The 25,912-nt window shown below is 44.2% G+C and overlaps 1 protein-coding gene across 6 annotated transcripts in view; it reads left to right on the plus strand.

The window, feature by feature from the left end:
• The window catches only part of pus7 (pseudouridine synthase 7), a 64,596-nt gene extending 42,531 nt beyond the window's left edge, over positions 1–22,065 (plus strand). For 5 of the 6 annotated variants that reach the window (XM_038811611.1, XM_038811613.1, XM_038811614.1 and 2 more), the window contains 10 exons: positions 1,275–1,352; positions 2,281–2,409; positions 7,867–7,992; positions 11,159–11,220; positions 11,343–11,503; positions 11,912–12,038; positions 12,675–12,776; positions 15,560–15,689; positions 19,603–19,694; positions 21,664–22,065. In XM_038811611.1, the coding sequence (XP_038667539.1) occupies positions 1,275–1,352; positions 2,281–2,409; positions 7,867–7,992; positions 11,159–11,220; positions 11,343–11,503; positions 11,912–12,038; positions 12,675–12,776; positions 15,560–15,689; positions 19,603–19,694; positions 21,664–21,800 (1,144 nt within the window). In that variant the 3' untranslated portion in view covers positions 21,801–22,065. The remainder of the gene's footprint in view (positions 1–1,274; positions 1,353–2,280; positions 2,410–7,866; positions 7,993–11,158; positions 11,221–11,342; positions 11,504–11,911; positions 12,039–12,674; positions 12,777–15,559; positions 15,690–19,602; positions 19,695–21,663) is intronic. The other variant, XM_038811612.1, reaches the window with a different exon arrangement.
• The last annotated feature ends 3,847 nt before the right edge of the window (positions 22,066–25,912 follow it).

Here is a 25,912-nt window from a genome sequence, read left to right on the forward strand (position 1 = left end):
AGGGGGAGATAGACCAAGAATACATTGAATCTTGGATGTTCTGTATACAACATAATGGGAAATTAACATTTGTCCATTTGTGTATACCATAGATCTGCTCTGGCGTTACACATGTTGCAGACTGGGAACTGGGGGAGAGCGACAAAATCAAATATAATTTTCATGTGAATCTAGGTTAGACATATAATGATCTTTAATAGTGTCACAAGGAGGCTCACATTAACATACAATGAAGTTACTGTGAAAATCCCCGAGTCGCCACACTACCCTGCCTGTTCGGGTACATTGAGGGAGACACTGCACCGCCTGTTTGGGTACACAGAGAGAATTCAGAATGTCCAATTCACCATAAAGCACATGTTTCGGAACTTGTGGGAGGAAACCAGAGCACCCAGAGGAAACCCACGCAGACACAGGGAGAACATGCAGACTCCACAGAAACAGTGATCCAAGCCGGGAATCGAACCAGGGTCTCTGGTGCTGTGACGCAAAGAGAGAAATTTATACTGTGTGCTGACCATTATTCATCAGTACTTAACAGCTGTAGCAAATCTGAAACTAAATTGATTGCTATTTAAATAATCATCTGAAAGGTTCATTTGAAAATGGCAATAGATGTTTAAATTTTGAGGGGAAAACTGTTAATGGCCAGATTTTTGACATAGTAGTAATAGTGAACTGATAGAACAGCACAGAGGTTAGCATTGCTGCATAACAGCGCCAGGGGCCTGGGTTCAATTCCGACCTCGGGTGACTGTGCACGTTCTCCCGTGTCTTCGTTGGTTTCCTCTGGTTTCCTCCCACAATCCAAAAATGCAGGTTAGGTGGATTGACAATGCTAATTTTCCCCTAAGTGTCCAAAGATTGGGTGGAATTATAGGGATAGGGCGGGGGATTGGACCTAGGCAGGGTGGTCTTTCAAAGGGTCAGTGTAGACTCAATGGGCTGAATGGCCTCCTGAACTGTAAGGATTCCATAAATAGATGGGTTGCCTAAATTTATTTCTAGCTCTTAACAGCCGAGTTGCCTATGTAGAAGTCATGGAAACATGTTAACAAGTTATGAACTCATTCTTTCACGTATTATTGATCTCACTTATGCTGTATTTAACTCCAGCTCGAGCCTGAACTATTGGTTTGATGCAAGTCCAGGTTACTATAATCCTTCCTTGTCTGGAAACAAAGATTTCAGAGTTATGCATTTTCTAAACTGGGCACCTTATTTAAAAGGTCGTGCTTCACTATCTTAAATATCTTTCTCTAATGTTTCTGCAGGGTAAAACCAAACATATTTTCATACATGGGAACCAAAGATAAAAGGGCTATAACAGTACAAGAAATTGCAGTTGTAAAGTAAGTATTGATGGACAAGTAGTGCGTAGTTATTAAACTGCTTTTCTTTATTCCTTCTGGGTTGCTGCTGGCAAGAGTGAAAATGTAACAAACCTACAAATGATGAACGTGACTTTGACTTGGCAGAAACTATGGTTTAAAGTCCAGCAAACATCCTTGTAACAGGCTGTTTCTCCCAAACCATAAAATAGATTGCACTTGTTGCAAGCCATAATAACTTTGTGGGCTTCTCCATGGTACAGTTATACTATCTTCCAGTCATACCAGTTGAATTAGACTCCCATTGAGACATTTAATATACGACTCTCTGAATTATCAGCGGTCTGCATTGTGCCACTTTGTTGCCTTCACCAGCAATGTTTTAATCTGTTGAAAGTGTGGGTCTGCTGGATGCCTTGACCATACTGTAAGAAGTCTTACAACACCAGGTTAAAGTCCAACAGGTTTGTTTCAAATCACTAGCTTTCGGGGCACTGTTCCTTCCTCAGGTGGAGGAGCAGTGCTCCAAAAGCTAGTGATTGGAAACAAACCTGTTGGACTTTAACCTGGTGTTGTAATACTTCTTACTGTGCTCACCCCAGTCCAACGCCGGCATCTCCACATCATGTTCACCATCTGAGTAGCACAGTTATTGATCAATAAGGTGTTAACAGTACCTGCAACAGTATTAAGAAGCTTGCATTGTTGATGGGTCACTAGCCAAGAGGGCAGAATGTTTCATTCCAGATGAAAATATGTCTATTCTACCTTGTGAACACTTGTTAATTTTAAATGTTTGTTCAGGTTCATATTTGTGACCTTTCTGCATATTTTAAATATTGATATTATTTCAAGTAACATTGGAATCTCCAGCTTTATATCCTGACTTTGTGTTTTGGGAGGTATCTGTGTAGACTGACGAGAATGATTTACTTGAATTTCTTAACAGAATCACAGCACAGAGGCTTTCTCATCTGAACAAATGTTTAATGAACTTCAAGCTAGGGAATTTCAGTTACAAAAAATATCCCCTGAAGTTGGGTGAATTGCAAGGAAATAGTTTTACAGTTGTTCTGAGGTAAGTATTTTAAGGAAATATAAGAAAAATCTATTGTAATCATCAATGCTTGTTAGACTCTTGCTGAAATGTGTTGTATTTCATGGGAGTCCTTCCCATTTCAAATGTTGTGCAGGATGATAGTTATCTCTTACAGAATGCCTCACCTTGAAATCTCTCTGTCACATTTTATTTATACCGGGAGATAAGGTGATCTGACTATGAATTTCACCGTGATTTCAGTGCAGATTACCAGCAGAGCGCACTAGGAATTTTACCTAGGAACATGGGAATGCACAGGATGGTAACGTACTGCAATCCACTTCGCTTGCATCAGAAACTAATGTTCCTTATTCTCTAACTCCCATCAAAAAAGTAAACTTCCTTACATTTTTCTAAAGCAACTGCACTCTTCCATACATTCATTACCCTCAGTATAAAGTAGTTGATTTATGTGCGGCAGCACACTCCTAAGCTTGTTTTTTTTTTAAATAATTTTTATTGGAATTTTTTACAGAAAATATAACAAAAAGTATAGCAAAAAGCAGTAATATGCAACTAACAGCCCCATAACACCCACAATCCCCCCCATACCGTAACATCACATCCCCCCCCCCCCCCCCAACCAAGAGAACTTAACCATAAATTAAAATTAGATAAATCAAATTTAAATAAAATAAGCTAACATAATCAACGTCCCGTCCCGTCCCCCCCCCCCCGGGTTGCTGCTGCTACTGTCCCAGTACCCTATCGTTGAGCCAGAAAGTCAAGGAAAGGTTGCCACCGTTTAAAGAACCCTTGCACCGATCCTCTCAGGGCGAATTTAACCTTCTCAAGCTTGATGAAGCCCGCCATGTCATTGATCCAGGTCTCCACGCTTGGGGGCCTCGCGTCCTTCCACTGTAGCAAAATCCTTCGCCGGGCTACTAGGGACGCAAAGGCCAGCACACCGGCCTCTTTCGCCTCCTGCACTCCCGGCTCTACCCCAACCCCAAAGATCGCGAGTCCCCATCCTGGCTTGACCCTGGATCCCACCACCCTTGACACAGTCCTCGCCACCCCCTTCCAGAACTCCTCTAATGCCGGGCATGCCCAGAACATATGGGCATGGTTCGCTGGACTCCCCGAGCACCTGGCACACCTATCTTCACCCCCAAAGAACCTACTCATCCTCGTCCCAGTCATGTGGGCCCTATGCAGCACCTTGAATTGGATGAGGCTAAGCCGCGCACACGAGGAGGAAGAATTTACCCTCTCCAGGGCATCAGCCCATGTCCCGTCTTCGATCTGTTCCCCCAGTTCCCCCTCCCACTTCGTTTTCAGCTCCTCTACTGACGCCTCTTCCTTCTCCTGCATAAGCTTGTAGATATCGGATATCTTCCCCTCCCCGACCCAGACCCCCGAAAGCACCCTGTCACTCACCCCCCTCGCGGGGAGCGCAGGGAATCCCTCCACCTGCCGTCTAGCAAATGCCTTTACCTGCAGATATCTAAACATGTTTCCCGGCGGGAGCCTAAATTTCTCCTCCAACTCCCCCAGGCTCGCAAACCTTCCGTCGATAAACAGGTCCTTCAGCTGTCTAATGCCCGCTCTATTCCATCCCCGAAATCCCCCATCCATGTTCCCCGGGACGAACCTATGGTTCCCCCTTAACGGAGCCTCCATCGAGCCCCCCACTTCTCCCCTATGTCGCCTCCACTGCCCCCAAATCTTGAGGGTAGCCGCCACCACCGGACTCGTGGTATACCTCGTGGGAGGGAGCGGCCACGGCGCCGTTACCAGGGCCCCCAGGCTTGTATCCCCACAGGACGCTCTCTCCATCCGTTTCCATGCTGCCTCCTCCCCCTCCATCACCCACTTACGCACCATCGACACGTTGGCCGCCCAGTAGTACCCCGAGAGGTTGGGCAACGCCAGCCCCCCCCCCATCCCTACTCTGCTCCAAGAAGACCCTCTTCACCCTCGGGGTGCCATGCGCCCAAACAAATCCCATGATGCTGCTGGTCACCCTTTTAAAAAAGGCCCTGGGGATAAAGATGGGCAAGCACTGGAAGAGGAACAAGAACCTCGGGAGAACCGTCATTTTGACTGATTGCACTCTGCCCGCCAGCGATAGCGGCACCATGTCCCACCTTTTAAATTCCTCCTCCATCTGTTCCACTAGTCTGGTGAAGTTAAGCTTATGAAGAGCCCCCCAACTCCTGGCCACCTGCACCCCCAGGTACCTGAAACTCTTCACTGCCCTCCTGAAGGGGAGCCTCCCAATTCCCTCCTCCTGATCTCCCGGGTGCACTACAAATACCTCGCTCTTTCCTAAGTTCAGCTTATAGCCCGAGAAGCCCCCAAATTCCGCTAACAGTTCCATCACCCCCGGCATTCCCCCCTCTGGGTCCGCCACATATAACAGCAGGTCGTCCGCATACAGCGATACCCGGTGCTCCTCCCCCCCCCCGCACCAGACCCCTCCACTTCCCTGACTCCCTCAACGCCATGGCCAGCGGTTCAATCACCAGTGCAAAGAGCAGGGGGGACAGGGGACACCCCTGCCTGGTCCCACGATAGAGCCTAAAATACTCCGATCTCCTTCCATTTGTGACTACACTCGCCATCGTCGCCGCGTAAAGCAGCCTCACCCATTTGATGAATCCCTCCCCAAATCCAAACCTCTCCAGCACCTCCCATAGGTACCCCCACTCAACTCTATCAAACGCCTTCTCTGCATCCAGCGCCACCACTAACTCCTAAGCTTGTTTGAGGTCCAAATTTGTAATCATTCTGTATATTTTCAAAGTTAATATCATTTGGTGATATGGAAGTCTCAAACTTTATTCTGACCAAGCTTGTGTAAGTGTCTCAGTTTTAGAATTTGTGGTAGTCTGAATATATAGGAATCTAAGTTGTATTTTTCCCCCTTCAGAACCAATTATCCATGGCTCTTCAATCTTGCTTCATGTCTGGACATCAGTTTGGTTTCCCTTTTCTGCACCAACTTTGATCTCAATATCCTATTATATTCTATTTTTAATTCTTTGATCCTTGCTGTGTAGCATGGTGACCAGAATTGTACTCTGTGTTCTTGATCTGACAATCCCAGTGCCTGATGCAAACGCATTATCAGCTTTTGGAATTTTGCTCCATCTGATTCACCTTTCCTTACTACAACTCCACACTGCATTATTGGTTTTGTAAGGGCCCTTCCTGTTGATTCCCTTATTTCCCATTTATTTTACTTTTGTCATCATCATTTTAATCCATGGATATTTAATGGACAGATACTTTTAAGTCAAGCAGAGGAAGTAAGAAACTGAAAAGTTGCAAGCTAGTACACTTTGCTATTGGAGATTTAGCTTTTGAACAGCAGAACTTCGACTTTCTGGCACCCGAGAGATCGGAGGAATCAGTTTGATTGGTGCATATTCTGTAAATAAACCTTTCATCTAAGAAAGTATTTGTGCCTAGTACCTTCTGGCTTGAAATCCAATTAACAAGTTTAAGTGAGCGATCCATCATTATCCTTCTACCTCCTTTTAATTTCCCTTCCATAGTCTTATTATATTTATCCACATTAAATGTCATTTGACACACCAACCCATCCAGAGTGCTTCATGTTTGGTTTGCTTTTTCTCTTTTGTTTGATCTAAACCACCTTAATAGTAGACATTACCACACTCAATACTGTAGTATCTCTAAGAATAATAGTAAAGTACCTCTAAAAATGGCACACGTTTGCACCATTTTAATAGTGCTGGTAATACCATCTCCTTTTGGCTCCCCTTTAAAATCTGTTATAAAATTGAATGATAAAATTGAATGTTTCTATCATGCTCTTTTTTTCATTATAAGCCTAACCTTAAATTCTATTATATTATTCTCACTGTTGGTAAGATGTTCTCTTATCCACTACTATCTACTATCTTCTGTTTTGCTCAATACTCCGTTCAATAGCGCTCTCATTCACACTATTTCGTTGCCTAGTTACTCATGAAATTGTTCAATATTGTGTCCAGAATTAGATTTTATTCTTGCTGCTTTGATTACCATCTGTTTGAGCTTTGGCTTTGAGTTTTCTGGAGCTGAGCATGCTCATTTAGAATGCTGGTGCAGATACGATTGACCAAATGACCGCCTTCTGTGCTATAATAATTCTATGAAGTTCCCAGGTCCCTTCAATGGAGGAGGTCAGATGGTCAATCATGAGCAGCTCCCTCTAGAAGAGATATTGCTTGGTCTCTGATTGTCTTGTCCTCACAGAGCCTTTTCTATTCCCCGACATCTCAGTTTAAATAACTTGGAACTAATAAGAAAAGAGTAGGAATCAACGATCCCTTCCTCAGCAGCATAGTGAACAATTCAAATCAACTTAAAATATGAGAATACATTCCTAATATCCCCCTAATCCCAATTTGCCACACATTTCCCTATTTAATGACAGTTCCACTAGTTAGAGGTGTCGTGTTTCAGAAACTGTTTCCCTCTTTATAATCCAGTTGTGATAGGCTATGAGCCCTGGATACAATAGCACAGGTTTGCCTAACGCAACTTCTAGATAACCTTTTTTTTATAAAGACAATTGTTGTCTCAATAATTTACGACTTCCCGACAGCAGGTTTGCTTCATTGTAGTGACAGACTCCAGGTCATGCATAAACCAGCTGCCTTTATGTTCTATATACCCAAGTTCAATGAGTAGTGTGTACCTATTGACTTGCCATCAGCTGATGGAAATCTGGCTTCCTCATGCTACCTGCTAAGTGAAAGTTGCAGTCTGCAACCTCCCTTCACATGACTCTTTGTCAAATCCATCTCAAGCTTGGCCCTGGATCTCTCATGTGGACCCAATGCTGCTTTTATGTATTGTCTCTGAGAGATTTGAACCATGAAGAGAAAATGCAATGAATTTGGTTTGAATTATGATATATGACATTACAGCCCTGACGAAGAGCATGATTACTAACGGGATGTGTGAATCTCAGCAGCTTTTAACATGCAAATCGTCTTTTATTAAAATTATCGATCTGTTGGTGCAGTATTTGGATAACCATTATTTAGCTAAAATCTTTCTCACTTGTTTTGACTTGTAACTAATAAATACTACTACCCCTGAGGCAAGAAACATAACTGCCACATTGGAAGACTGACTTAACTGTAAATATAATGTGTGTCATTGTTGCTTGTCCCACACTTAAGTACTTACAAAGATGTTTGGCAAGTCCAAAAACTGAACTTTATTAGTGAGGAGTCAGTGAGCACAGTCAGCGCTTTGTTTATTTGGCAGCACAAACAGCTGATTTAGTACACTGAATTGTTTTTTTTAAAAACAACTAAAAGGGCAAAGTGAATCATTGGTATCTGTTTAGAACGGATATTGGTTTTAACATGATAAATAATTTCTATGCAAAATCAGATCTTGCCCATTAACTGTTGTAACTGGACATGGACAACTTTATTGCTTATACTGATTTTATTTGTAATTTATTAGGAACATCACTGGATCGAATCAACAGGTAGCGCAAGCGATGACTTCACTCAGGGACATTGGATTTATTAATTACTATGGAATGCAGAGATTTGGAACCACAGCAGTTCCTACTTACCAAGTAGGAAAGTAAGTTAAACCTTCCTTTTCTTAATTAATGTCAAAACTGTGCAGTGTAACACACTGCTCTGAAAAACAGCAGTGGCTAATTAAGCATAGGTGCCTTATGATCAATTCTTCAGACTGCCACGCTTATTTATCTAAAGACTGGTGACAGGAGAGAGCATGTCAATATTTATGCATTTCAGGTGATACTTTCACAGTTCCTATTGAACACTCCAAATCCACATTCTGAGCCTCCAAGTCAACTCATTTTTTGACAGCTGAAGCAAATGTTACCTCAAAATAGTCAGGAATGGGAGAGAACCAAAATGATTTGCGTTTGTACAACAATTCTATGTCCTTGGACATTTCAAAATGCTTCAGTAAATGAAGTAGTTTTGACGTGTTGGTTCAAGTGCTGGCCAATGCATCCAACGAGGTCCCACAAAATGCAGTGACATAAATGACCAGATAATTTATCTTGGTGGTAATGATTGACGGTTACCCCCAACTGAATAATCATCCCAAAAGTGTCACGCCTGGCAATTCAGCACTCGCTTCACTGCAACATTGAAAGAAAGGATCAGGCTAGATTGTGCTCTGATCTCTGAAGGAGTGCTTGACCTCATGACCTTCGGACTCCAGTAAACCATGTTTGATCTTAATCTGTGAGAAATCAAAATGTTAATGAACGAAGGTGAATGTTTCACATTTGTTTTCATTGCAAAATGTATAATATTGCAGCAGTGAATTATTGGATTAAGTTAATGAGCCTTTCACTTGTTAGATGAAATAAAAATATTAAGATTTCTCTCTTTAGTTGTGGTATTGCTGCCAGAAAATTGGGACCTTTTTGCATGAAATTGAGTTGGAACCTGAAGTGCTTTGTGTTTCAAATCATTAGAAAAGCAAACATGGCAATTTACATAAGGATTTTGTTTCTGTCTATCTAATACATTCTCTAAAATGCCAGTTTACAAGCTTTGTACTCTGTGCATGGGAAACCTCCATTTTAGCTTTCAGAAATCCATTGGACTTATAATGTATTTATCCACGACAGTGAAAATACAATGAGGGCTTGGAAAACAAAACTGCTGTTTGCCCTACTCGGTGCTCACCGAGTGAGTATTGTATTATGCAGTCTAAATTCTGAAAGCTCTCACTTAGCAGTAAGTTGAGAAACAAAATTAAAAAGACAATATGATGCTTTCTTTCTGTAGGTGCCATTTTTTTCTTAGTGACATTGCCCCATATACTGTTTTCTAAGCCATCTCTTAAATCCCTCTTGTCCCTTTTTAAAAAATAATTTAGAGTGCCCAATTTCTTTTCCAATTAAGGGTAATTTAGCATGGCCAATTCACCTACCCTGCACATCTTTTTTGGGTTGTGGGGACGAGACCCACGCAGACGCAGGGAGAATGTGCAAACTCCACACGGACAATGACCGGGACCAGGGTCAAACCCAGTTCCTCGCCGTCGTGAGGTAGCAGTGCTAACCACCGCACCACCATGCTACCCATCCCTCTTGTCCCATATTGCACACTCAACGGTTTCCCCAGCCACCTTAATTCAAGCCAACTGTTAATGGAGCAAGCTCCTGACGGACCCAATGAACCCATTGATTCATGGCCTTTCTGTTCTTTGATGGACTTGGCTGCACAGCACCTCTACCCAACCAGCACCTAGCCATGTGACTACCTGATACCTCATACTTCCAAAACCTTCTGTTTCTGATCATGCTGACAAAATATGGGGTCTTACTGCACTACTGCTGTCTTGCCACTTAATCTTGTCCTTGTCTCCAAGTAAGCCATATTGAAAGTTACCACAGTAAATGAAAACCTGACAAACATATCCCCATTCTAATCTACTTCCCTTGCTTGCAAAGCCATCTATTCCTCCCTCCTCACCCACCAGCTTCCCTTCATCCTCTCTTGCTTCCCTCCCATTCATTCCTCATTGAGATTAAACATAACAAATGTCTTCCAAGGTGAAGATTCACTTGTTCTCTCTCTCTCCTCTCTTCTCCACCCCCCCCCCCCCCCCCCCACACACACACACACACACACACACACACCCCCAACCACCACCGTGTTGAGTGCGTTTTTCTCTATGGCTTGCCCTCCCTCCCTTCCTCTTCGGTCTTTCTTTCCCCCTTCTGCCCTAGTTGCTGGCTATGAACAGGTCCTCAAAAATGTTGGCAAGCGTTCTCCACATGTCATGGAATCCCTCCTCGCATCGCCTGATTGAGAATTTTATCTATTCAAGCTTTAGGAATTTAGCCAGGTTTGAGAGCCAGTCCCAAGACTGGGTGCGACTGCCGATTTCCACCCCACCTCCACCAGGCGATCAGAGAGGCAAAGGCCAGGGCGTCTGACCCGTTTCTGTGAAGGGCTCTGGAAGCTCTGACACCCCGAAAAGCGCCACAAACGGGCATGGCTCCATCACAACCGTGGACATGGCCTCGAAGAAGGCTATCCCGAATCTGGGACAGGACCAGAACATATGAGTACCCCCCAACACCACTTACACTTGTTCTCCACCTCCGGGAAGGATCCGCTTATGCATTACCTGGTTAGGTATGTTCTGTATACCAATCGACCTGCACTATGCTTAGTCCTGCGCACAATGAGATGGAGTTCAGGGTCCTTCCCTTATCTCCACACAGTTCCTCCCTTCATTTCCGTTGCGTTTTTGTCCAGTGAGGTCCTAGTCTCTTCTGAGTCATCCATATGCGTCGCCACATGTGTCTCCACTCCGCTAATCCAGCGCTATCATTTTGTCTAGAAGTGTGTCCGGGTATCTGGGGGAATGTCTTGGTCCACTTAAGGGGAAAGTCGCACAGCTGCAAGTACTGAAGCTCATTTCTTTTCGGGAGTCGGAGCTTCTCCCAGCAGTTCCTACACGGTCGCTATCCTACTGTCCACATGCATGTCCTTCACCCTAAAGGTCCCTCTGTCCTCTTTTCAAGCCCTAAATGTGGAGTTATCAGTCATTACTGTGCTCAAGGCATTGTTGTGAGAAAGGGTGAAAATTGATTTAAATGTTTGAATTCCACTGAAATGAATTTCTTCATCCAAAATCTGTTGTTCTGTTTCTCTTACATTTGCCATTATTTTCTGGCAGATGACGACCTGTTGCTGTGTTTTGTTGGACATGTGTTTTCATTGTCATAACTGGTTATATTGTTTAGAGCAATTCTGCATAACAAATGGAGTGAAGTTATGGATTTAATCCTAAAGCCTCGACCTGGAGGTAGGAATAGTTGTACCTTTTATGCATGTCCAATGCTACAAAACAATTTTTTATCAAGAAGATTGTTGCATTTGATTGGAAAAGTTTAGAAATGTTTCATACCATTTCTATCTTGCCTCTAGCAGAAAGAGGATATCTGGTAAAATGCAGAGAAGAATGGGCTAAAACCAAGGACCCTGAGGCTGCATTGAGAAAGCTTCCAGTGAAAAGGTGTGTAGAAGGACAGTTGCTGCGAGGTCTGGCAAAATATGGAATGAAGAACATTGCATCAGCATTTGGTATGGTAAGTTTCAGCATATACGTGCTCACGTGGAACATGGCTGCCATTGGTTGGGCCAATTTCTGTGCTGTATATTCCATCCACCCACTTAATTCAAAAAATCCTTTTGCCATGTTTTAATAATCTTCACCCAGGTTCTGAATGAATAGTTGTGATCTATTGTGTTCTTAATGTCATGGTTGAAGGACAATCCTCACTTGCAGTAAAACAACCTCATGAAAAATGCAGCGCTGTAAACTCGAAGCGGTTGCATGCATTCATTATTAATAACCTTGGACGTCAATTTAAATGAATCCAACTTAAAAGTTTGACATAAAACATACGCCTGCCATTTGAAACTTTTGAATTCCTAGCTGCTGGGTGCCTACGATTTGAAAAATCCAGTTGGATTCACTCTTTCTTTACTTTCAGATTCCAAGGAATAATCGACTAATGTACATTCACAGCTATCAGAGTTATGTGTGGAACAAAGTAGTGAGCAAAAGGATTGAAGAATACGGACTTCAAGCTGTGCAAGGAGATTTGGTGCTGAAAGGAGGTAATTGGACTATCGATTTTGTAATGCACCTGTACTACATCCCATCAAATTTCGATCTATATCTGTATAATATACACAGTTGGAAACCAAGAGTCATGTTGCTCAATGGTGCTCTGTGTGCAAATGATCTTGATGACATGCATAAAGTTCCACCTAATCGGACAGCTAATTGTTATAAGACGCACAGTATCAACAACTTTATTGCTTTAGGACGAGCTGAATTATGTTGGTGTGGGATTTGACTTACATTTAGGCCTGAGCGGAAAAAGACGCCGGGTTTCTTTCCCTAAAAGGCATGAGTCCATCAATTTATGAAATTGGCTCGAACTGCGACAGCTTCATCAGTTTTTAAAATACAGCACGAGTTTGATATGTACTACACCCTGTCTGAATTCCAAACAGTGTGAAATTACCTACCTGCCGTCGTCTTGTATCTTTTGCTCAAGTGGACAAATGAGTCACATTGTTCGCAAATCTCTTGAATAATGTTGTGACATTTCTGCATTCATGTGAGCATGTCACAAAACTATCGGTAAAATTGTTTGGTGTTTGAGTTGATTACCTAGATCATGCTAAGAATCAAGAAACCATGTTTACAAATGACACATAAAAGATGCCAGTTTTCTTGATTTTCAGTAACTGCAGTTCCAATTGAGGAATCTGATGTCGCAAAACATACGATACATGATGTAGTGATGCCCTTGCCTGGATTTGATGTTCTCTATCCAAAGCATAAAAGTAAGTTATTAGGAAGTGATTTTATGTACTTCATTTGATTCGGCATACAATTAATGTGCTCGAGACCTACCCACACTCGGTCACTACCATAATTCATTGGCAGTGAGAGAATGACTACCCTAATCTTGTGATTTTACACAGTGTGTCACACAGAATATATGAAATTCTATGAAACTCATGAACTGGCGACGGCCATTACTCTTGGCCCCTGGAAGGGAGCAGGTATCTCAAAAATCTGAGCAATGGGTGAAGCTAGCTATTTCACACTGCACCATGCAGTCACAACATGAGTGGTACTTGCCACAAACAGGATGCTGCCATCAAGTCCTGCCTATAACAAAAATGAGTAATGTGGTGTATGAATTTCAGTGCCAGTGTGATGCTAGGTATGTCGGCCAGATGTTCCAAAGACTGGCGGATGATATCAAACAGCGTCTCCCAGCTGTAGTTCGTAACGGCAAGTTATGGACCGTACCCAACCAGCCTGTGTTTGCCAAATGCAAAGCGCAGATTGGAATTTTCCACTCTTGTTCGTGTTGGGTGGATTTGGCGGCAAGGGCGGAAAATAATGACACAAGACCGTAGTCACTTTCCAGTTGACGGTAATGCAGGACACGATCATTTCCCCTCTGATCAGTGATGGACTGCTTTTCCCACTGCTCAATGTCAGAAACCTCATCGTAATACATCCACATACCATTATTAGGCCCATATGCCAGAATCATGCCCGCACATAAAATAATGCGTCCATGACGGCATGATGTCACGACGCGCAATGTGCAACCAGTTCCAAAAGACATGCACCTGGTGAGCAGAGCTCCAAGGAGAGCTCTGAGTGAAAGAACACTAGTTGCAGCACCACTCCTGGAATGGCTCCACTTCTGGAGGTGAGTGGGGTCGGGGGGGGGTGGCGAGTGGTGGAGGCAGCAGGGGATGAGTTGGGTGAAAGGGGATGAGTGGGGGGGGGATCGGGATGAGCGGGAGACAGGGCAAACTGGGGACACGTGAGTGGGAGGGAATGCCGTGGAAGCAAGAGGTGAGTTTGGGGGGGCGGGGAGTTGTGGGTGCATGGGCTGGGTGAGGAAGCGGGTTAGTACAGATGCAGAATGTTTCCAGGGTCTGGCAGCCATGACCTCCCAGCGAACCGAGTGTGCTTGCTATGCGCAGGAGTGGCCTTCAGATATGACGCCCACATCTTAGAAGCGCTGAGGTTTTGGCAGGGAGGGCAAATCTGAGGCCGCCAGCCAGTGATGCAACGTGGAACCCATGCCTGTCAATTTTCTGGTGGAATTAACCGCCATAACATCAATGGGCTCAAGGACACTTTTCCTGCTCCACTTCGGACTTTGACGATATCGGAGGTGATTCCGCTCACAGTGTCGAACGTGATTCTGTGATTGGACAACATTTGCTAAATAATCTACAGCGTGCATGACAACCAATTTCAGATTGTCCGTTGGGCTCGCACTGTGGCATATTTGCACGTACTGGAACCTACATATATTAATACACAAGGCCCTGACCTTTGCAGACAGAAAGAATGTGTACACACATTCAGCTGAATAAAATAAGTGGCAGCCATTTGCTGATTCTTTCCTCAGGGCAATGCCTTGACCAATCAGAGTCAAACTACCTGGTTTAAATTTCAAACAATGCTTGGCAGTTAACTGTCAGCCATCAACTGGTGCATCAAGGGGTAGCATGGTGGCGCAGTGGTTAGCACTGCTGTCTTATGGCTCCGAGGTCCCAAGTTCGATCCCGGCTCTGGGTCACTGTCCGTGTGGAGTTTGCACATTCTCCCTGTGAATTGGTGGGTTTCGCCCCCACAACCCAAAGATGTGCAGCGTAGGTGGATTGGCCACGTTAAATTGCCCCTTAATTGAAAACAAAGTGAATTAGTTACTCTAAATTTATTTTTAAAAACTGGTGCATCAAGGGCAGCACGGTAGCATAGTGGTTAGCACAATTGCTTCACAGCTCCAGGGTTCCAGGTTTGATTCCTGGCTTGGGTCACTGTCTGTGTGGAGTCTGCACGTTCTCCCCGTGTGTGCGTGGGTTTCCTCCGGGTGCTCCAGTTTCCTCCCACAGTCCAAAGATGTACAGGTTGGATGGATTGGCCATGTTAAATTGCCCTTAGTGTCCAAAATTGCCCTTAATGTTGGGTGGGGTTACTGGGTTATGGGGATTGGGTGGAGCTGTTGGCTTGGGTAGGGTGCTCTTTCCAAGAGCAGCTGCAGACTCACTGGGCCGAATGGCCTCCTTCTGCACTGTAGATTCTATGATTCTCCATGGCAATGCCTCTGTCGTTAGAGTCCACTTGCCAACCAAACAGCACTCTCTTCTCATACAGTATAAATTGCGTTTCCCCCTTCCATTGATAATCTTGGGAAGTGTCCTGATGAGTGCAAGCCAAAAAGCTTTGACATGTCTCTTTTCCCGCAGCGGCCAAGTTCTGTACTGCTAAATGACTATAATTTAATGTCTTGTATGCGAGAAGTAAAAAAAATTGAATCTGACAATGGTGCACAAAATACTGTTTTACATTGACACAGTAGATTTAAAATTATTTAACAAAAAACCCTGGTGCCAAGAAAAATCTACTCCAATCTTGTTCTTTGCCTTTAAGGATCCCACTGTTTTACGGTGACTTGTCGTTTCAGAATTATTTTTGTCCCGCTGTTCTGTAAAATAATTATTGGTGTTTGTGATATGGGACTTTTATATTGTAGATAAATGGTACATTTCAAATAGTTGATGGGGTCTGTGTTTATGTATATTTTTAGTTGGCAAGGTCTATGAAGAAATCATGGCCGTAGATGGCTTGGATATAAATAACATGAAACACAAGATTCGAGACTATTCCTTATCAGGAGCATACAGGAAGATAATTATTCGTCCTCAGAATGTTAACTGGTGAGTATGAAGGTATCGATAGAATCCCTACAGTGCAGAAGGAGGTCTTTCGGTTCCTCGAGTCTGTTCCGACCCTCGTGAAGAGCACCCTACCTAAGCCCACTCCCCTATCTCCATAACCCCACCTAGGCTGCCCATCTTGGGACACGTAAGGGACAATTTAGCATGGCCAATCCACCTAACCTGCACATCTTTGGACTGTGGGAGGAAACCCACGCAGATATGGGGAGAACCTGCAAACTCCACACAGTCACCGAAGGCCAGAATTGAACCCACGTCCCTTGTACCGTGAGGCAGCAGTGCTAACCGCTGTGCCACCATTCTGTCTTGAATGGTTTTATTTTTTAAAATCTAATGTTGAATTTCCACTAGATATCCTTGTATTTATTTATTTATGTTTGAGGTGAAGAATGTTGATATTCTTCCTATCCTAAATAATATTTGTACATTTTGACTTTGTACTCCTTTGTGTATGTAAATCTCTAGCGGTTTTGCACTTGGTAAATCGGGGGGAAATGGGGTAAAATAATTAAAGGAAGCAACTGTGACACCTATAGGAAACATCAACTATATACAAGACTGCACCCGGGGTAGCACAGTGGTGTAGTGGTTAGGACTGCTGCCTCATGGCACAGAGGACCCAAGTTGTATCCCAGTCCGGATCACTGTCTGTATGGTGTTTGCACTTTCTCCGTGTCTGCGTGGGTCTCGCCCCCACAACCCAAAGATGTGCAGGGTAGGTGGATTGGCCATGCTAACTTGCCACTTAATTGGACAAAAACTTAACAAAAATAAGACTGCACCTGGATGTTCCCCATAATTAAAGTCACTGGAGTGCCTTGGCAGGAGAGGAAGATTCAATTTGAGCCTCTCGCTGAACTAGGAATATTCATGTTTTCATATAAATACATTTAAAACAGTTGCAACAGCCTAAGCATTGAATTTGCATTGCACAAGAATCCATTACATTTTCTGAATTCTCCTAGTTATCCGTATTGTGCTACAGTTTTTCAATAAGAAGTCTTACAACATCAGGCTAAAGTCCAACAGGTTTGTTTTGAATCACTGTGCTCCGAAACAAACCTGTTGCACTCTAATTTGGTGTTGTAAGACTTCTTACTGTGCCCTCCCCAGTGCAACGCCGGCATCTCCCCATCGGTTTTTCAGTGGTCAATGATTTCCATGAAGGACCATAGAATTGTACCTACAATTATTATTTGACTTATTGCTGGGGAGTTCAAGTGCTCTCTGCCACACTTGGCTGTCTGTGCTCTTCACTCAATTACATTTTGTTTCCTCCCAATAACTTTTCTTTGCAGTTTCATTCACTGCTTTTTATGCACTGCATGCACAGCTGGCTAGTCACAGATTTGTCACTTGTGGCCTGAGCAGTATTTATGCTAGAAAATGGAACTGGCTGAAAGTCATGGAAAAGTGCTTCCCCCCCCCCCCCCAATTTGAAGTCATCCATGTTTTCTGATTGCTAATGTAGAGGGATATTTCAAGTGCACACCCGCTTGGCTATTCATTTTGTACATACTGGAGGGTACAAGGTGGAGTGTTGCCCTCAATCCATCATTGCTGCTTCTCACTGAGGAGTTTCCATATTTGCATATATACATTTGGAGCACGTCTGCAAAGCGGATAAATTATTTAGGTATTTGTTATGAGGTACTTATTTTCAGGATATTCATCTCTAGAACAGAGTATCCAAATAGAGTATGGAATCTCTTCAGAAGGAAGCTGGACAAGTTCCTGAAAGGGAAGGAAGTTTTCAGTTAAGCAATCTGCAAATTGGCTAGGATTAGAAGGATTTATGAGTTGCCACAGTCTGCTGAAAGTATGCTTAATTGCAGTAGGAAATTGAAGAGGAATTTGCCAGAATTTTTAAAAAACTTGCATTTAAGTATTGCTTTCTATGACCACTAGATGTCTCGAACCGTATTAAAACAATGAAGCATTTATTTATTGTGGTCAGTGCTGTAATGTAGTAAGTATGGCAGTCAATTGTGTACAGTCAGCTCCCATAAACAGTAATACAATCATCAGGTTTTTGTTTGATGTTGATTGAGGGATCAATATTGAGTTTTGATTTGATTTATTGCCACGTGTACTGAGGTACAGTGAAAAGTGTTCTGCATACAGTCCAGACAAATTGTTCTATACATGAAAACACGTAGGACATACATAAATGACAATGTAACTGCATAGACATTCGGGTGATGCATACGGAGTGTAGCACTACCCAGTAGAGAAGACGTGTCAAGAGAGCAGTTCAGTCCATAACAGCATCATTCAGGAGTCTGGTATCAGTGGGGAAGAAGCTGTTTTTGAACCTGTTAGTGTGTTCTCAGACTTTTGTATCTTCTGCCAGATGGAAGAGGCTGGAAGAGAGAATAACTTGGTGGGTGGGGTCTTTGATTGTACTGCCTGTTTTCCCAAGGCAGCAGGAGGTGCAGGTGGAGTTGATGGATGGGAGGTGGGTTTGCGTGATGGACTGGGCTGTGTTCACGACTCTCTGTAATTTCTTCCGATCTTGGGCTGAGCAGTTGCCATACCAGGCTTGTTGCAGCTAGATAGGATAGTTTCTATGGTGCATCTGTAAAAATTGGTAAGAGTCAATGTGGATATGCCGAATTGCCTTAGTTTCCTGAGGAAGTATAGGCGCTGCTGTACTTTCTTGGTTGTAGCGTCAACGTGAGTGAATCAGGACAGATTGTTGATGATGTGCATATCTAGGAATTTGAAACTGTTAACCATCTCCACCTCAGCACCATTGATGCTGACAGGGTTGTGTACGATACTTCGCTTCCTGAAGCTCCTTAGTTTTGCTGAAGTTGAGGGAGAGATTTGTGTCATTACACCACTCCACCAGGTTCTCTCTATCTCCCTCCAAACTCTGAGTCATCATTGTTCAAGATCCAACCCACTATGGTCGTGTCATCAGCAAACTTGTGATGGAATTGGAGAAACATTTTGCCACACAAGCCGTGTTTGTATAGGGAGTATAGTAGGGGGGCTATGTACGCAGCCTTGCGGGGCCCTGGTATTGAGAACTAATGTGAAGGAGGTGGTGTTGTTTATCCTTGCTGATTGTGGTCTATGGGTCAGGAAGTCGACAATCCAGTTGAAGAGGGAGGAGCCAAGTCCTAGGTTTTGGAGTTTAGATAGGAGCTTGGCTGGGATTGTGGTGTTGAAGGCGGAGCTGTAGTCGATGAATAAGAGTCTGACATAGGAGTCCTTGTTGTCGAGATGCTCCAGGAATAAGTGTAGGGCATGGGAGATGGCATCTGCTGTGGACTGGTTCTGGCGGTATGAGAATTGCAGTGGATCAAGGCATTCTGGGAGTATGGAATTGATGAGTCTCATGACCAACCTCTCGAAGCACTTCTTAATGATAGATTGAGGCACATTGCCCGGTTCTTCTTTGGCACTAGTATGGTGGTATTGGCCAGGACACTTGGGATAACTCTTCAAAATAGTGCCGTTGGATCTTTTACATCCATTTGAACAGGCAAACGGGACCTCAATTTAACATTTAATCTGAAAGACAGCATCTCCAACAGTGTAGTACCCCTGCATTGGAGTGTCACCCTTGAACATCAGTGAAGTCCTGGAGTAGAGTTTGAATCCACAACCTTCTGACTCAGGAGGTGAGACTACTACCGACTGGGCCATGGTTGACACGCAAATTGGCTTCATGTTTTCTCTTTTTCTTGCCCCTTCCAGGTGTTTGTGTGATGAGCAGGTGGGAAAATGGTGCACAAGGCTACACTGTCTGAATGGACGTTATGGATCAAATGTTCTTTTCCCAGTTTTCTGTTTACTGCTCATATAAACTCAAAAAAAAATGATTAATGTTGGTAATTTTATTTTCCTTCACATTCTTTTTTGGGGAACTTCAAATTCACAGGGAGATTCTAGTGTACGATGATAACAAAATTCCATTGGTTCACACTGATGTGGAAAAGCTGGAAAGCATACCTTTGCCTGAATCTTCTAAAGGTAGGGAAAACATGGGAATAAACCTTGATGTTCAATTGATGCTAGATTGACTAACTTGGAATGCATTTTCTAACCTCACCATCCAGCTTTCACTCCTCTTTGTCTAACTGTGTGGAGCTGTCCTTTCCTGTTCTATTTATCCCAGTTGTAACCAAGGCATAACCTGCAATGGCTTCTCTTCCCACACCATTTATCTCTCGAGTTCCCCAAGGAATTATCCTTGACCTAGCCTGTTTTTCATGTACATGCTATCTTTCAGTGACATCGTCTGTAAACAGGAAATCATGTTCCACACATTTGCTGATGATATCCAGTTCTACCTTACCAATACTTCTTTCAGCTTCTCCATGGCCTCTGATTTGTCGAGCATCTAGTATTTGAAGATTAGAAATTTGCTCCAAATCTGTTGGGAAAACTCATCGTCTTTGGTGCTTCCCTTGCCACGGTTTCCATTGCTCTCCCAGGTCATTGCCTAATACTGATTCAGAATGGTCACAGCTGTGATGTCCTATTTTATCCTGATCTGAACTTCCAACCCCATATTGTTTCCATCATAGAAACCACCTACTTCCCTTCTGAAACATCACCCATCTCTGTTCCTCTAACAGATCATCCAGTGCTGAAACCCTCATCCATGTCTTTTAACTATTCCAGTTCTCTCCAGGTTAGTCACCTCACACCTTCCATAAACTTGAGCTAATCCAGTACACGACTGGCCACTCTAAATTTCACACCAAATCCCTATCGTTCACTGCCCCTGGGCTCGCACCCCTCCATTCTGGCAATGTTTCAGTTTTAGAGAAAAAACAACTCATCCTTGTTTTCAAAATCTTTCAAGACCTCGCCCCTCCATATCTCTGCAACCTCCAAGTCCTACAACCCTCCAACGTCTTGCCGTTCCTTCAATTCTGGCCTCTTACCAGGCTTTCATTTTGTCCATCATTGTGGCTATCTTCAGTTACCTCGGCACCAAACTTTAGAATCTTTCTAAGCGTTAGTCCCTCTCTATTTCTCTTTCCTCCCTTTAAGATGTTTCTGAAAAGCTATCTCTGACCAAGTTTTTGGTCACCTGTCCTAACATCTCTTTGTATTGCTTGGTGTTAAATTTTGTTTGATAATGTTCCTGTGAAGCGGCTTGGGATGCTTTATTAGGTTAATGATTCTGGTTCAGCACAGGGCTAAATCGCAGGCTTTGAAAGCAGACCAAGGCAGGCCAGCAACACTTTAATTCCCGTACCTGCCTCCCCGAACAGGCGCCGGAATGTGGCGACTAGGGGCTTTTCACAGTAACTTCATTTGAAGCCTACTTGTGACAATGAGTGATTTTCATATCATTTTCATGATTCTGTATAAATGCACATTGTTGTTGTGCAGCCAATATGTTTAAAGTATTGGAACACTTCATCTCTAACATTTCAATTTCTTCAAAATGGTGAACATTTTGGACAAAGCCTTTTCCTGATACCTAATGTCAATGAATGATGGGTCGAAAACAAAACTAATTGTTCTAATACTCTGCATGTATATTAAAAGTCTCTACTGTATTGGTACCACCTGTATATTTACATTTTTCTCCAGGTTGGTGAAAACATTTTGTTGGTTCTGCTGGCCTGTCCCTTAATCTCAGCCCGACAATTGTAGTTTCTGTCTACGACTTTAGAATATGAAGGGAGGGAAAGAATAATTTTGTCTGGATATATGTCTTAGAAAAAGCGCTCTAAAAATGACTTCCTATGATACTGTAAATGTACTGAAATTACCAACTTTCTCTTGCAAAATGCAATAAAAGTGGTTTGGTGGTTCTATAAACATTTTCTTTTTTTTAAAACATTTTAGTAGGGTATTTGTAGTTATAATATTAACAGCAACATAAACATGGCTCATAGCTATAAACATTTTCAATAACCACAAGTTCAGCTGATAAATGTCTGATATTTTAAAATTAATTGCTGTTTTTTTATTATTATAGATGGTAAATATAAAGCCTTGAAAATGGATTTCTCACTTCCTCCCTCCACTTATGCGACTATGGCTATTCGAGAGGTGCTGAAAATGGACACCAGCATCAAAAATCAAACTCAGCTGAACACGGTCTGGTTGCGATAGCCTGATAAATGTTCTAAGAATCTTAAGAGAAATGGAATGTGCTTTGTTTCAATTCAGTCAGTATTGTTTTGTAACAGCTGCTGAAATGTTCAAGCAAAATGCTACTTTTATTTTCATTCACATGAGCAAAATAATTATTTTAAAATTGAGTTTTAACATTAGAGGGTTGATTTTATTTTTCAGATGTTTGTAAAACTTAATGATAACTTTAAAGGAGCTGTGACAACAATGATCAATAAATACACCTTTGGTATTCTACACCCACCTTGCTTGGTCTTGCATCTTATTTTGTTTTTATTTTTGCAGTGGTAATATTTTCTGTAGCAGCATTAAAGTTAGCAGTTTTGAACATGGTATAAGAAAAAGAACTTCAAAGTCATCTGAAGTTTGGAATTTCAACTACAAAAAGAAAATCTTGGACAAGAGAAAACAATTTTGGAATATTCCAGTGGCTTATCAACTAGTCTCAACCAACCGTTTTCTATTGTTGGCCACTGAGACTTTGTGCAAGAGTGAGCCAAGTGCTGACTCTCTTGGCATTGGCTGGCCAGCACTCAGCCACCGCTCCGCAAGCTTGGGCTCACGCTCCACCTGGCGCTCTGCGAGTCAACTGTACCTTTGTGAGTTGGACTTGCCCTCCAAGTCCACATGCTTTGCCATGCTACCACACCTCCCTCCCCCTTTTAAATTCCTTCCTATTTATGAACAGACCACTATTCACAAGAATCTATTTTTAAAAAATGGTGAGATAACATCTACAGCCTCTCCAAAATTTCAGTCTACCAGAAGACGTCCGAATTCTCTGAGACCACCGTAGCTCTATGATCGGCTGTGCCTCAAGTTGAGGTTGTGATGTGTTGAGCAGCAGTCGGGTGGTTTGTGGTTTCAGGAGGTGCATTATTGCAGACACATGCTTCAGTTCCCATTGGAACAATACGTGGTCCTTCCTCTGGAGTAACTGATTTCACTGAATTTGGCACAAAACCATCCAACCCCTCCCTCTCCCATGCCCTGAAAGTGTAATCCAAACCAGATGGTTCCGGCAAATCGGAGCCAATAGAGACATGGAGCGCAGTTTAAAATGCTGCCTAAAGGTGATGGGGGAGAAGGCCGAGAGGGGTGGCTGGGGGGAGGGGGGGTTTCGCGACGCGGCAGGGGGTGAGAGATGACATGTTCAAGGGCGAAGAAAGGGGCCATCTGAGATGGGCTAGGTACAGAGTGGAATTAAAGGGACAGGAGTTAATTGGGGAAGATGACGGAGGGTAGAGGGGATTGGAGAAGCAAGCCTCCGGTAAGGTTGGTAACATGAAACGTCTGGGGACTGAATGGGCCGGTTAAAAGGTCGTGGGTGTTCGCGCACCTCAGGAGCTTGAAAGCGGGGGTTGTCTTTTTGCAGGAGACACACCTCCGTGTGAAGGACCAGGTTAGGTTAAGGAAGGGGTGGATCAGGCAGGTTTCTCACTCCGGGTTTGATTTGAAATTGAGGGGTGTGGCGATTTTAATGAGCAAAAAAATGGGATTTGTGAGTGTGAAGGAGGTGAGGGATCCAGGTGGGAGATATGTGATTGTGAGTGGGGTATTGGAAGGGGCACTGGTAGTGTTGGTAAATGTGTATGCCCCAAATTGGGATGATGTGGGTTTTATGAGGGGTTGCTGGCAGCAATCCCGGATTTGGCCACGTACCAGTTGATCATGGGAGGGGATTTTAACTGTGTCCTGGAGCCGAGGGTGGACAGATCGAGCCCCAGGTCGATGGGTAGGTTACGAATGGCAAGGGAGCTAGGGGGGGTTTATGAAGAGGATGGGTATGCTGGATCCATGGCGCTTTCAAAACCCGGGGGGAGTATTACTTCTTTTCACACATCTATAAGGTGTATTTGAGGATTGATTACTTTGTAGTGAGTCGGGAGATTTTGGTTGGGGTGGAGGGGGGTAGAGTATGCAGGGATAGTTATCTTGGACCATGCACCCCACTGGCTGGATATTCGGTTCAGTACAGGAGAGCAGATGACGGGGTGGAGGTTTGACTCGGGGTTGTTGACGGGTGGAGGTTTGACTCAGGGTTGTTGGCGGATGGAGGTTTTTGTGATAAGCTGCGGTTGGCGATTAGGGATTATGTGGAGTTCAATCAGAATGGGGAGGTGGCGGCGGGCATTTTTTGGGAAGCACTGAAGGCAGTGGTCCGGGGAGAAATTATATCATTTATGATTTGTGCGAATAAGGAAAGGAGGGTGGAACATGACCATCTAGTGAGCGAGATAGTGGAGGTGGACAGGGAATAATCCAGGGTACCCACAATGGAGGGAATGGCGAGGAGGAAAAAGTTGCAGGGGCAATTTGACAGGCTGACAACAGGGAGGACGGTAGGACAACTGCGTAGGGCAAGAGGGGTGCAATACAAGTATGGGGCGAAGGCGAGCCAGGCTGCATCCTGGGAAATATTGAAGATCTGGACTGAGGCTGGCGATATGGCGTCAGAGCCAGGAAAGATAAATGAGGCATTTAGAGAGTATTACCAAGGACTTTATGAGGCAGACCCAGGAGGAGAGGAAGGGGACATGGGGTGGTTTCTGGACGAGCTGGAATTTCCCCAGCTGGAGGAAGCAAAGAGGCAGGCATTGGAGGAGCCCCTGGGGCTGAGGGAGGTGCTGGATAGTATCAGGGGTATGAAGTCAGGGAAGGCCCTGGGCCAGATGGGTCCCAGCAGAATTTTATAAGGAATTTGCAGCGGACCTGGCACCACATCTGTTGGGGGCGTTTAATGAAGCACTGGAGAAGGGGGAATTGCCGGAGATGATGAAGCAGGCAGTAATCACACTAATCCCAAAAAAAGGGAAGATCCGGTGGAATGTGGGTCGTATAGACCCATATCACTATTGAACACGGATGTCAAAGTATTGGCTAAGTTGTTGGCAGGGTGGCTGGAGGATTGTGTCCCGGGGTGGTTGGAGAAGATTGTGAAGGGCAGGCAGCTCGCGAGTAATATAAGACGGCTGAATGTGGTGATGAATCCGTCGAGAGCTCTGGTACCGGAGGTGGTGGTGTCCATGGACATGGAGAAAGCATTTGATTGGGTGCAGTGGCAGTACTTGTTTGAAGTTTTGGGAAGGTTTGGGTTTGGGCCGAGATTTGTGGCATGGGTTCGGTTGCTGTATGTGGCGCCAAGAGTGAGGGTGAGGACGAATTACATGAGCTCACGAAGCTTTGACTTGCACAGGGGTACGAGGCAGGAGTGCCCACTGTCGCCGCTGCTGTTTGCGCTGGCCACAGAGCCATTGGCGATGGCTCTCAGGGGGTCGGCAGAGTGGCAGGGGATAATGAGGGGACAGAGGGAGCATCGGGTGTTGCTCTATGCCGTTGACCTCTTGCTGTATGTTTCGGATCCGTTGGAGAGTATGGGAAGGATCATGGACCTTTTGGGGAGGTTTGGAGGGTTCTCGGGATACATGCTGAATGTAGGGAAAAGCAAGGTATTCCCGATGAATGAGCTGGCACAGCGGGCTAATTTAGGGGGGATGCCATTTACAGTAGCGAGGAATAGGTTTAGGTACTTGGGGATTCAGGTAGCGAGGGAATGGACGGAGCTCCATAAGTGGAACTTAACGAAGCTGGTGGAGGAGGCCAGGGAGGATCTTAAGAGGTGAGATGCACTGCACTTAACGTTGGCGGGGAGGGTCCAAGTGGTGAAAATGAATATTCTGCCGAGGTTCTTGTTTATCTTTCGGGCTCTCCCGATCTTTATACCAAAGGCCTTTTTTCGGAAAGTGGACACGACTATCTCTGACTTTGTGTGGGCGGGGAAGGTGCCGAGGGTGGGGAAGACCCTGCTACAGAGCCAGAGGCAGCGGGGGGGGGGGGGGGGGGGGGGGGTTGGCATTGCCAAACTTGCTTCATTATTATTTGGCAGCGAATGTGGACAAGGTGCAGCAGTGGTGGGAAGGAGAAGGGGTAGAATGGGTTAGGATGGAGGAGGAATCTTGTAAGGGGTCTAGTTTAAGGGCTATGGTGATGGCAGCATTGCCAATGGCTCCGAGTCGGTATTCAGGGAGCCCAGTGGTGCAGTCTATGGTGAAGATATGGAATCAGCTGAAGAGGCATTTTAGGGTGGAAGC

This window comes from Scyliorhinus canicula, chromosome 11, assembly GCF_902713615.1.
Source record: "Scyliorhinus canicula chromosome 11, sScyCan1.1, whole genome shotgun sequence".
In the NCBI taxonomy this organism is placed as follows: Eukaryota; Metazoa; Chordata; class Chondrichthyes; order Carcharhiniformes; family Scyliorhinidae; genus Scyliorhinus; species Scyliorhinus canicula.